This window comes from Ciconia boyciana, chromosome 14 (assembly GCF_034638445.1).
Source record: "Ciconia boyciana chromosome 14, ASM3463844v1, whole genome shotgun sequence".
Lineage (NCBI taxonomy): Eukaryota > Metazoa > Chordata > Aves > Ciconiiformes > Ciconiidae > Ciconia > Ciconia boyciana.
The window spans coordinates 652,218-663,761 of NC_132947.1; the positions used below are offsets into that span (position 1 = coordinate 652,218).

The window sequence follows — 11,544 nt, forward strand, 5'->3', positions numbered from 1 at the left end:
ACGCGAGAAGGCGGAGGCTGGAAAACACTGTCTAACCAGGCAGTCTGCTCCTGATTTACTAAGATTTGTTCAGCTCCTTGCTTTCGCAGCTCAAAACCTGCTTTTCATTTTTTCTTTTTAAACCATCTCTGAATTTGCAGGTTCTGGTGGCAGGAAGGAGGGAACTGGTACGGGGATGAGAGCTGCTAGCTTTAAATGAATGTCAAGAGGGAGAGCTGCAGAGGAAGTTTTTGGTTCCATGGTGTTTGACTGTGTGCATGGATGGGCTAGACCTTGGTGAGGGTCTGGTGTCCTCTGCCTGAAGACAAGGAGTTTGTTTGTAGTTAAATCTGAACTGGTGTGTTTTCTTCTGTATGGTTAAAAGCACTTGTAGATTGGGGAGTTGGTCTCCACGTGACAAAAATCCTCATTCAGGATGCTTGGACAACAGGCGGGTTAAACGTGGGGCTAGGAATGTTTAACAGTTGTGTACCGGCCCCTGCCTGACTTCCCCTGATGATACTCAGCGTTACAAGGGACCTGGAAAGCCGGTGTTGTGCAGGACTCTTTTGAATGTCTTGGGCTGAGAGGGGCCAGCGGTACGACTGGCCAGTTCAAAGGGCTGGCAGTGGGCTCTGCTCTGGGATGACAGAGGAGCTGGGAGGAGCAGCGGGGCTGTCACCTTCCTGAATGGTTAGGCGCCGGGAACAGGTACTGCCTCTGGGTGCTGGTGTCTGCTTGGGCTTGTTCCTGCTGCGGTCTCTGTTTGCTACAAAAACTTTTAATGAGGGGACAGTAGATGCTTATTATGCAAAGCTTTAACCCTGGGGATGGGGAGAAAAACCACCAACGCTCCTTGCATAAATTCCCATTCAGCTGTTTGCAGTGGATGCAGATGTAGATTCGGCTGTGGTATCTGCAAGAGGAGTTGCCCACCGTTCATCAGTATCTCACCCAAAGCCTGTTGTCTGTCTGCTCTCTTCCCCGCAGAGTACGCGGAGAACATCGGGGATGGGAAGAACCAGGAGTTTCGGGAGAGCGAGCAGAAGCGGATCCTGGATCTGCTGGAGAATTTCTGAGGACTCGGGGGCCGAATTCTGTGTCTGCCCACGAGGACGTGGCATCTGGTTCTCCCTCCTTCTCCTGCCCTCCTCCAGCCTTGATTCCATGATAAAAGTGATGTTTCTATGAAACTGCTTCTAAATGGGATTTTGGAGATATTAAAGATAGTTTGCTTTTTTTAATTCCTTGTTTGTCATTTAAGTGGTCTGCTGTGAGAGGGATTACAGCCGCGTACCTCGCAGTAGGGCAGCTCAAGATTTTTCCTTCCCGCCCCCAGTCAAACTGCAGTGATCGGTGTGAAACAATACAACAGTAGAGGCATTAGAGGGAGGGTAAAGGGGAAGCCCAGATAGCTCAAGGCATCGTTAGCACGTTATTCCAGCCTGACACATTAACGAAAACACACAACCCGCTGTACTGACGTAAACAGGGGAGGCTGGGGCGTTGGTATGTGTCCAGTTCAGCTGCTCTTCAGTGGCAGAGGGAAACCAGGACTCAACCACATTAGCCGTTCCTGCTACATCTTCCCAAAGGTGAGTCCGAACCAAAGGCAAGTTTTGGCACAGGCCAGTCAGCCATCGCCCATCCCGAAGGGGATGTCGGAGTGAGTCTGTCCAGGTTATACTCGAAACTAAGAGGGACCGGTAAAATCCCAGTATTGCCCAAATAACATCAGTAAAATGCCCAAATTCCACTGACTTCCTTTCGCAGTTGGCTTTAGGTCTTGGCTGTGCTTGTTCTGTAGAAAATCAGCATTCTGATTCTTGAACTGGGAGTCTGGCTTTTTACAGCAGCAATAAGTTCACCAATAGAAGAGGGAAAACCCCCCTCCTGCAGCCTTTTGCAGGTGCGCTGTGGGAGCTGCAGAAAGACCAAGTGATTTGCCTCTGACCGACTTGCTGATTGCAGTGGGACAGACCGCAGCTCATTTTTCTGTTACCTTTCTGCACTTGCAGTGTAATTTCAGGTGTCGGCATGCCAAACCCTACCGCTTCCCCGAGCAGTGACTCCCAACTGGGACAAGAAGTAGCTGAGAATATTTTCCCGCATCCTCTTTTCTTCTGCTAAAGTTAATGACTGTCATCACAAAACATCGCAGCTCCAGCAAGCTGGGCCTTGCCTAATTTAGAGAGATTTGCATGCTGGCAGCATTCATTTTTTATCTCCAAGAAAAATGCATTGTCAGGGAAGCTTAAAGGCTTCCTTCAATCATGACTGCGTAGGCACTGCTGGCCTGGGTGCTATCAAATGCTGTTATTCAGGGGATCAACATGGAAGTCATGGTTTCAGCAGCCACAAAAAGCTGCAAAAATACATTTTTGGTGCAGAACTTGTTTGAATTCCTCATTTCTTTCTTCTGTTTTCAACCCGCTTCCTTAAAGGTGTTTTTTTCTTAATCTTTCAGATGTGTTTAGATTTTTACTTTACTCGAGTCTGGGAATTGTTCCCTTTCCACACCACAGACAGTGGATTTGTGGTCAAAGCCGGTCTCTGGTTTTCCTCCGGGAAGATGATCTGTTGTTCCCTGTCTCACAGTGCCCTTGTGTGGGAAAAGCCGAGGAGAAAGGGAGGGGGTGTGAGGAAGGAGGTTTGAGCGGAACAGAAGGGGAGCTTAGCGAACGTGAAACAGCTTCGACTGAGAAGCAGGGGCCACATATCTGGGGGGAAAAGGGCAGGGAGGATCTTGAAAATAGTACTATAAGCTGCTTGAGTACAAGGTAAGTTTTTTTAAATCTAAATGTACCGTCTTTGATCTGATTTCCCTCGATTTGCTGCACTTGTGCACGTATGTGGGATCATTTCCGTGCACGGCTGGTGAGCTGGTGCGGGCGTGCAGCGCACGATCACTGCTCTGCGTCGGCTCCTCAGATGGGGAAAACCTCCAGCGGCGTCCGGCGGGAGTGAAACCCCCTCTCCCGCGTTGCTGCTTCGGCTGGAGTTTTGCTTTCGGAAAGTGAATTTCTCCTCCTTTACCGTTTCCATTCTAGCTGCGTTAGCTGGGTTACTAAATATGGAGACTCTGGGCTGAAAATCATTCCCTGCTCTAATGGCTGGCCGGCTCGCTTTCCGGGAGCGGTGCTGCTGGAGGGAGCTCAGGCTGCTCGTAATGAATGTTCCTCTTGTATAAGACAGCTTTTCTTTGATTGTTTTTTTTTTTCCCTTTTGTAATTTGTTAGCTCTTCAAAGCGCTTCACCAAATCCTTTAAGTCTCTGGATAGTTCACTGAAAGAATTGGTATTGAAGCAGTGGTGATTTAACATGGTGTGTACCCTGCGATTACGTGGGGTACTGCTGCTTCTGCTGGGATGAGAGTCGCTCTTAGGGCAGGTATTTGTGCTAGAAACGAGCCCGAGCGTTAACGACTCTCACCAGGTTGTTTCAGGGTAGTTTTCTTCTGGGTTTTTTCATTTGCTCGATGTCAGCGGCTGCCACAGCGGGTTGTGCCAGTGAACGCTTGCTGTGAGTATTCGTGCCGAGGGACAGTGGGTGACGGCACCGAAGGCTTGGTGCGCGGCAGTGCCGTGGCCTGCGGGTTCGCTGGGCTCCCGGGGCAGCAGCAGGGAAGGGCCCCGACGCTGCTCCGGGTGCCAGCGGTCAGTGCTGCCCCAGCCTGGGAGAAGGGCCATGGCTTTCCCACCTGGAACGGGGACGACTGGTGATGGGGACTGGGGCTCAGCATCGTCCTGCGAGCTGGTGTTCTCTGTGCCCGGCAGTACGGGCTGCAAAGGGGTGGCTGGGGCACGGGACGGCCGCTGCAGGAGCTGCTGCCGGAGCCGCTGCTGGCTCTCTAGCCCCGGCGGCCGCAGGAGGAGTCGGTGCCTGTGCCGCAGCGAGTCGGAGGCAGCGCTGGGAGAGCACAGCTTTCTCCCGGGGGCTGCAGGGCCGGGGATGCGGTGCCAGCCCCTGCCCTGCCCCTCGCGGTTCCCGCGGCCGGCGGGGCCCTGCCGTGATGCTGCACCGCACCGTGCCGCAGCCTCCCCAGGGGATGGCACAGGAGCTGCTGCCGAGCGGCCCGATGGCAGCGGCAGCTCCCGTGCCGGTGGGACAGGCCGGCCCTGGGAGAAAGAACTCCTTGGAGGAGTGTTTCCACTTACTTTTTTCTTCCTGAGCCGAAGGAGATACTTGCAGGGATTACAGAAAGCCAAAATGCCCGTGCCTACCTGAGCACAACCCAACCTCGCCTCTCTCTGTGGTAGATAAGGATGCCCAGACGTTGCTGAGGAATTAGCACAGAGCTGTTATTGCAAGTCAGGCTTTCACAAGACGGGTGATGAATTATTCTCTCCTCCTAATTTCCGAACTCTTTCAGAGGGAGGAAAAGCCCACTGCACAAAAGTTGGGATCCTCTGCCTGGCAGTCCCGGTGGACCGGAGGGACTGGAAGCGGCTCCCTGCCCTGTCTGGGACGTACGAAACCTGTTATCTTGTACAAAACCCTGGTAACGCATGAAAAAACCCCTTAGCATCCCCAGGGCCTGATGGTGTTGGTGCGCTGGGCTGCTGCATCGGGGTCTGGCTCTCCAGCGTCTCGGCACCGCCCCGGCAGGGACAGGGGATCGGAGCCTCCCGCTCCGGCCTGCGCTCCCCCTGCTCCCGGGGCCGTCCCTGTCCACGGCGTGGCCTCTGGGCTTGCATTGCCGCTCCTAATGCTTGTGTCTGGAGAAATCCCCAATCCGTAAATGTTTTCAGCAGATAAATAATGAGATTTGATGAGGAGAGGGAGGTGCACTGAAAGAGGGGGATGACCAACAAATTGTGATCTTGTTTTAGGCCTGTGGGAGCTGCTCTCTCAAAAGCGGATTTTATCCGTGGGGTGCCTGGGGCAGGGAAGCTGCTGTGTGCCTCTCCTGCGGTCGGGGGAGCCTTCAGCACCCGGCACCGCCGTGCACCTGCGTCCCAACCGCGAGTGCTGCTTCTGGGAGATGCCGGATCCTCTGCCTTGGTCCGTGGGATGGGCTGGATGCCCACCTGGGCCCGCTGTTATTAATTAAGATAATTATTCAGCTTAATGTGCTGCTGCAGGCCGGCTCATTTTTGCTGTAATGCTGAGCAGCACAGAGAGGCCTTGGAGGTATGAGGACGGGCGCCATGAGCCTTAGCAGCTGCGGAGAATGCTGCTGTTGTAATTGGGGAGGATGAAAGGGTTGAGCCAATAACGCATTTTCTTAACGAAGCATTCGTAGGTTGTGGACGGTGGGGTTTGTTCCTTGCTTTAACCCCTTCTGATTTTTTTCACCCTGGGTTAAAGTTCAGGGGCAGCAGCATCACTGCTGGCTTTTGGGCTAAATGTTTTTTGGGAGTGGGGCGAGGGCGCGGCGCAGACCCCAGGCAGCGGCACCCCTCGGGCTCCGAGCTGCTGGAGGCGACAGCGGGGGCATCTCGTGAGGTGACAGGAGCCGGGTGGCTTTGTCCGGTTCGCCTGCGAGCCCTCGGCACATCAAGCCGCACGTTCGTTCCCCTGCCCGCCCCGAGGTGGCCGTGTGCCGGTGGTGCCGCGTGGGACCGAGGCGGCCCCGAGGGCTCGGGGCGGGTGGGAGATCTCGTGTACGGGGAGATGCTAAAACCTTCCCAGGGCAGGAACGGCCGAGGAGGGCCGTGACGGGGAGCAGGAGCGCAGGCCGGAGCGTGGCCGGGAAAAGCCCCGATGGGGGTTTTGGGCAGGACGTGGGGCCGATGCCCCCACTGCTGCCCGTGCTCTGGGTGCCGGGCCGGGCTGCGGCACGGAGGCAGCGGAGCATGCGGGGAGAGAGACCAATCTCCCTCGCACCTCTCCTTGGGTCATGTTTTCTTGTCTCTGATTGTAAACAGATTTGACTAAAGAGGTAAATTAGAAGTTAATTAGAGGGAACATGATTGATGAGGCACTCTGGTGATGGGGAGGTAGGAGGCTTGCACTCTGAGAGAAAGGAGAGGGGAGGGTGTTCTGCCGCAGGAGCGTTGCCCTTCAGCCCCACGCTCCCCCTTCCCTCTGCAGCGGGGCCCCGGGACGTGGTGTCGGGGGCTCTGCTCCCCCCGGGGAAGCCCAAGGCTGCCCTGGGCTGAGGCCGGCTGCGGGGAGCGGCTGCTGCAGGAGGGGATGTGAGCCCATCACCCGGGCACCTGGGCTCTGCGAGGGCACCGAGCCGGGTCGGGTACCGGGTGCACGAGGCTGCTGAGCGCTAGCGGAGCATTTGGAAAGCAGGAGAGCGGCGAGGGACGGGGGAGATGCTGTCCCCAGTTTGCAGGGCCGTCGGCTTCCTCTGTGCTCCGTGCGGGCTCTCGCCCCAGCGGGGTTTGCCCGGGCTCTGCTGGGGCTGGGGCGAGTGCTGGGGCAGCCGGTGCGGGACAGAGGCGGCAGAGGGATGGTTACAGCAGCCCCATGGCGGGTAATGGGGTGGGAGCCCCGGTGCCGGCGGCCGACAGCTCCAGGGAAGGCGGCAGATCCCAGCTGCGGAAGCGCCGGTTTCCTCCTGCCGGGAGCAGCAGGAGCTGGCGGCTCTTCCGCGCGGCCGCAGGAGACCGGCACCGTCCTCGCCGCAGGTCTGAATCCATCTTCAGCCCCGCTCCTGGCTGAGCCTCTCTAAATGGGGAGAAATGAGTGCAAATCATGACTGAGGAATATCTCTTGGCATCCTGGTAGAGAGACCCAGGCTGCACAAAGAGAGACTGTCAAAACTGGGAAACTAACCTTCAGCAGCACAAATAAGTCACTTAAACTATTGATTTTTTAAAAAATATTTTTTTTCTTTTAAGAGCTGGGTTTCAGGGAAGGCTTTTCTCATTTTCTCACATGGCAGTAAATAATCTGGAGGGGGAAGGGGTGGTTGGTTTGGGGTTTTGTTGTTTGAGTTTTTTGGGTTGTTTTTTTTTTACATTTGATTTATTTGGTCCTTAAAACAATGGTTTGGAAAGAGGGAACTGTTGCTGAAATGATTGACACCTGTGACAGCGCTTCTCTCCATCGGGAGCCTGATGTGGGTTCTGCAGAGGAGGAAGGAGTTAATGGACTAGAAATAGGCATGAATTGCTCTCTGAAGAAAGAATTCTTTTCAAGTAATTTTCTTCTGAATTTTATGCTTTGGGTAGCCTTGCCCTGCGCGGGGGCTGCTCTGGGCAGAGACCTGTGACTCCCGAAGCCCTTACGCGGTGGGTGGACGTTCCCACCGCCTTCCCCCGTGCCGTGCTGGGACCCCCGGGGCTTCCCCAGGGTGGGGGCCGGGGGCTGCAGCCGTCCCCGAGCCGGGCAGGGGATGGAGCCGCGGCGTTTCTGTGCCCCAGGGATGCTCTCCCCGTGCGTGGGGCCCCGGTGCTCTCCCAGCCGGGTCGTGCCGCTGGGAAGGACTGTGCCGGTACTGGCACCAGGAGCCGGTGCCAGCGCTGGAGTCTGAACCCAGCGGCTGGTGTGCCTGGGCCAGTGTTCCCTCCATACCCAAACCCTCTCCCGGGCCTGCCTCCCTGCTTGATTTAAATTTTTTAATTATTTTTTGTTGTTACAGCGTGGCTGGGTTGTGTTTGCTCACCTGAGCTCCCACCCCGCTGCCTCCCCTGGCTGCTTCTCTGCATCGGGGTTTTCAAATGGGCGCTGTCTCCGTGGCTTATTGCGCCCGGGATGATTTGTGGAGGAGAAGGTTGTAATGTTGGATGTCGGTAGTGTTGTTTTCCTGCAGTGCACGCAGACCTTTGGAAATAATCTAATAATGCAGGAATGTCAAACTTCAGCTGTGGAAGGAAATCCTTTTATACAGGGATTGTCAAGTCTCTAAACAAGTATCAGGAATGAGCTCGTATCAATGTGGAGGGTGTTTATTCTGCCCGTCAGAGAGATGAACAACCCAATCCACTCTCCCAGCCAGCCGCGGATTCGAGCGTTGGCTCACGGACCTCGGGAGAGCTCTTGTGCCCGGCCCTGCAGCTCGTGGGGCTGTGGGGGTGCAGGACCGGCCGCCGATGGGGGAGCGTCGGGGGCGAGAGCGGCTGTGGGCAGGGCGGGCAGGCAGCGGGGACCGGAGAGCAGCCATCCCGCCGTCCCCAGAGCGGGGGGTGCTGAGCCTCAGGGTGTCCCCGCACGAACCCTTAAAGAGGTGAATTTCAAAATAATGCATGAGGCAACCCTCAGCGCTTCAGTAGCTGTGGGGTTTTTTTGGTTTGGGTTTGTTTTTTTTCTTCCCTGGATGCCTTAAGCTGAAGATGCAGTTGCTGGGTAGCTCTGCTGTCGAAAGAAAACACGGGGCTTGGATTGTGTCGGAAGGAACACGAGCGGCACTTGGTAGCCAGCAGGAAGGGCTGACCCCATCTCGCTTTGGTTCTGGGTGTCCTTGGGGAGTGCTGGGCCGGGGCTGTGTCACCGCGGGACCGTCCCTGCGCCCTGGCCGTGGCGAGTGGATCCTCCCGGGGGATCCTCCCGGCTGTCCCGTGGGGTCAGGGTCCTCCCGGGCCCCGGTCAGGGCAATTCCCCGGGAGGTGCCGCTGATGTGGCTGGGCACCGCCCCACTTCCAGCCTCTCATCCAGCTCTTCAGAGCTTCACTGCAGCCTCCGGCTCCGCAGGCTCGCCTCTGCCACCCAACGGCCGGGCATCCCAGGGGAAACGCGCGCGCCGACCTCACGGCGCACGCGCTGCGATTGCGGCGGACGTGGTGCTGCCGGGGTCTTTGTGGTGTCGCCACGTGGAAACGGCCACTGGATTCCCCCATCTTGCAGATGCCCACCCTGAGCAGAACCGATGGCACATGCAAAATTAAACGGTAGGCAGAAAACCTGGCGCTAACGGAGATAAGGAACGTTCATCCTTGAGCGAGTCCCTGGGCACGTTCGGCTGGAACAGGAGCCCTGCAAGGGAGGCGCCAGCTATTTCAGAGCAATAGCGAGCGCGCAGATAAGGGACCTCGTTACGCAGCGAGCGCTGGCATCTATCTGATCTGGGAGCCACCGGCTCTGCTCTCGCTTCTGTGTGCGAGCGACCTTCCCTCCTATCCCTGTCAGACACACAGGGGTTCATCAGGGCTGCGTGGCTGCAGCAGCAGACAGCATCTGCTCTGGGCCTTTTCACTGATGAATTAAAATTGAGGAGGAAAATGAAACCTTCCAAGTGCGCCCGAGATGCGCGGAGGCTTGGCTCTTCCCCTTCCCCGTCTGCTGGGCCCCCGCACAGACCCGGTGTCCGTTTGTCATCTTGCTGTGGCGGCAGAAAATCAGCTGGAAATGGGACTTAATTCAGGCTCTGCACCTGGAGGCGTTCCCAGCTCCGAGAGGAATTTATGCTCTCCTTGCTTCCTCGTGGCATGATTTACGTATCTCTGATGATACACTGGAAGGTCCTGGCAGGTTTCAGCTGTTGAGGTGCGGTCACGCAGCCTCAGCACCCGCTGGCTGGTGGGGGCCGTGCTGCCCCTCGTGCCAGGGGCGCCGGGAGCTGGGCCTGGGATGGGGACCCGTGCCCGGGACGTGCAGTCCCTGCTGGGTGACGTCCCCGGCTCCTGCTCCGGCTGCACCCACAGGTGGGTGCTTCGCAAAGTGGGGGTGCCAGGTCTGAGGGGGCAGTTCGTAGGTGCTGTTTCAGCGTGGGTTCATTCAGGTCCCCTTGCCGGCTGGTGGCAGAGGAGGGACCCGGGGCCACGCAGCAGCCACGAGACTGGGCTGCCCGAACCGCAGGGCTCGCTTGTGCTTGGCCTTTGCTGCTTTTTCCTGTCGCACTTGACCCTGTGCACGAACCCCGTATTTTAGTGTGTGGGTGTTTTGCCTCCATGCGTGGCTCTGGGCGATCTGGTGCTATTGCTTGGCTCAGGATCCGGCCCGGAGCCACTCCGCAGAGGCAGCTGTAGTTGCTTGCAGCTGTAGTTGCTTGCAGCTGTACTTGCTTGCTGGCTCCCGGCCGGGGGGGTGGCTGGAGCACAAAGTCCGTCCCTGGGCCCCCGCTGCGATGGTTGGGCACGGGGGCTGTTCCCCCATGGGCGCAGCGAGGAGCTGCCCAGACCCTGGTGGCTGGTGGCTCCCGAGCTCCTCCAGCATCCTCCTCCCGCCCCTTCCCAGTGCCGGCGGCTGCCCTCGGCTCCCGGCAGCTTTCCCTCGGGAAGCCTGGAGCCCTTCACGGCTCTCGCTGTCCCAAAGCGGGACCCTCTGAACGCTGCCGGGCGCCCGGCTCATCCATTACCGCTGCTCCCTCCTTCCCCCAGCTTTTAACTCTGGAGGGAGTAATGAACTTGGGCAGAGATCAATGCTCTCTGCTCTGATCTGGGCTTTATTCTGACATGCAGAAAACACTGCAGCAGGTAGAACTTTTTTAAAACTATTGATTTGTAACGCAGGTATGAGACAGCGCAGCTCCTGCAGTCGTGCCGGGGCTCTTCCTGGCGGAGCCGGGCATCCTGCCTCGCAGGGCAGTGATGTGAAAAATACCCCTGCTCTTTCTGCTGGAGGAAGCCTGCTGAGGGAAGGGCAAAGAAATACAGTTTGCATTTTCAAGTCCAATTTAAAGAATCTCTTTGTAGCAAGCATCTGTCACCTCATGGCAGAAAACACCTGAAATAATCTGATTTTACTGTTTATCTAGAGAGCAAATATCCTTCAGATTGCTATGTAGCACACCGATAATACCGTGTGGGTGAAGTCTGTGCCTTCCCTTCAGCCATGAAGCTTGGTGTTGAGGTGGAGATATACTGCCTTCGGGCTCCTTTTTACATCTCTAGACTTTTCAAAACAGGTGCATAAATTGTACAGGCCACGGTGCCACGGTTCTGATCTGCTGCAAGGTGCGGGTTTGGGGAAACGCTGGTGATGTCGCTGGATTTGGCCTCTGGGTTTGTACGGCTGAAGGGAGAGCGGGATCTTGCCCCTTATATTAAATGTTTTCTGTGCCGTTCCCGGCCCGGCAGCGTGGTCGTAGGGAACAGCCTTTCTCCCGCCGCCAAGGGCTGATTTCGGGAGCTCCCTGCCTGGCCCTGCTGCAACCAGCAACGCCCCGGCCGGGCCCCGAGGGGGGTTTGGGCCCCCACCGCCCCAAGCTCCGGATTTTTCAGTCTGAGATGAATCTCGCACGCTCCGGGGCGGCGATCCCCGGTACACGCGGGGGATTGCGCCCTTGGTCTTCCCTTAACGTTTAAAAAACCACCAGAGCAAACCACCCCAGAGCCACCGTTTCGCTCGTCCGGACAGCGGGGGGGCTGCGGCAGGGAGCGGCCGAGGGCGCGGGAGCCCGAGTGCTGCTCCCCCATTATCCCGTCGTCTCCTTTATCATTATTTATCAAAATTATTAAAATCATTTCTTCTCCCTGGTGGGACGGGCGGGGCGCATCCACCGGCCTCGCTTCCTGCGCCGCCCGGGCCGCGAAACGGGGGATGGCGGGGGCTGCTCCGGGCACCGCACCCCCGGGCACCGGACGCCCCGGGCACCGCGCCCCCGGCACCGGACCCCCCCCCCCTCGCCCCGACACCGCTCGCCGGCCCCGCTCCCCGCGGGGCCCCGGGCCGGGCGGAGCCGGGCGCGGCGGCGGGCGCTGTCCCGGGTGCTGCAGCCGCCGCCGCTGGCGG

General features: G+C 57.6%; 1 protein-coding gene across 1 annotated transcript in view; it reads left to right on the forward strand.

Annotated features, from left to right (window-relative positions):
- CTNNBL1 (catenin beta like 1) overlaps positions 1–1,217 on the forward strand; it is a 56,581-nt gene extending 55,364 nt beyond the window's left edge. Inside the window, exon 16 of the mRNA XM_072879292.1 lies at positions 970–1,217. Within this exon, the coding sequence (XP_072735393.1) occupies positions 970–1,058 (89 nt within the window). The 3' untranslated portion in view covers positions 1,059–1,217. The remainder of the gene's footprint in view (positions 1–969) is intronic.
- The last annotated feature ends 10,327 nt before the right edge of the window (positions 1,218–11,544 follow it).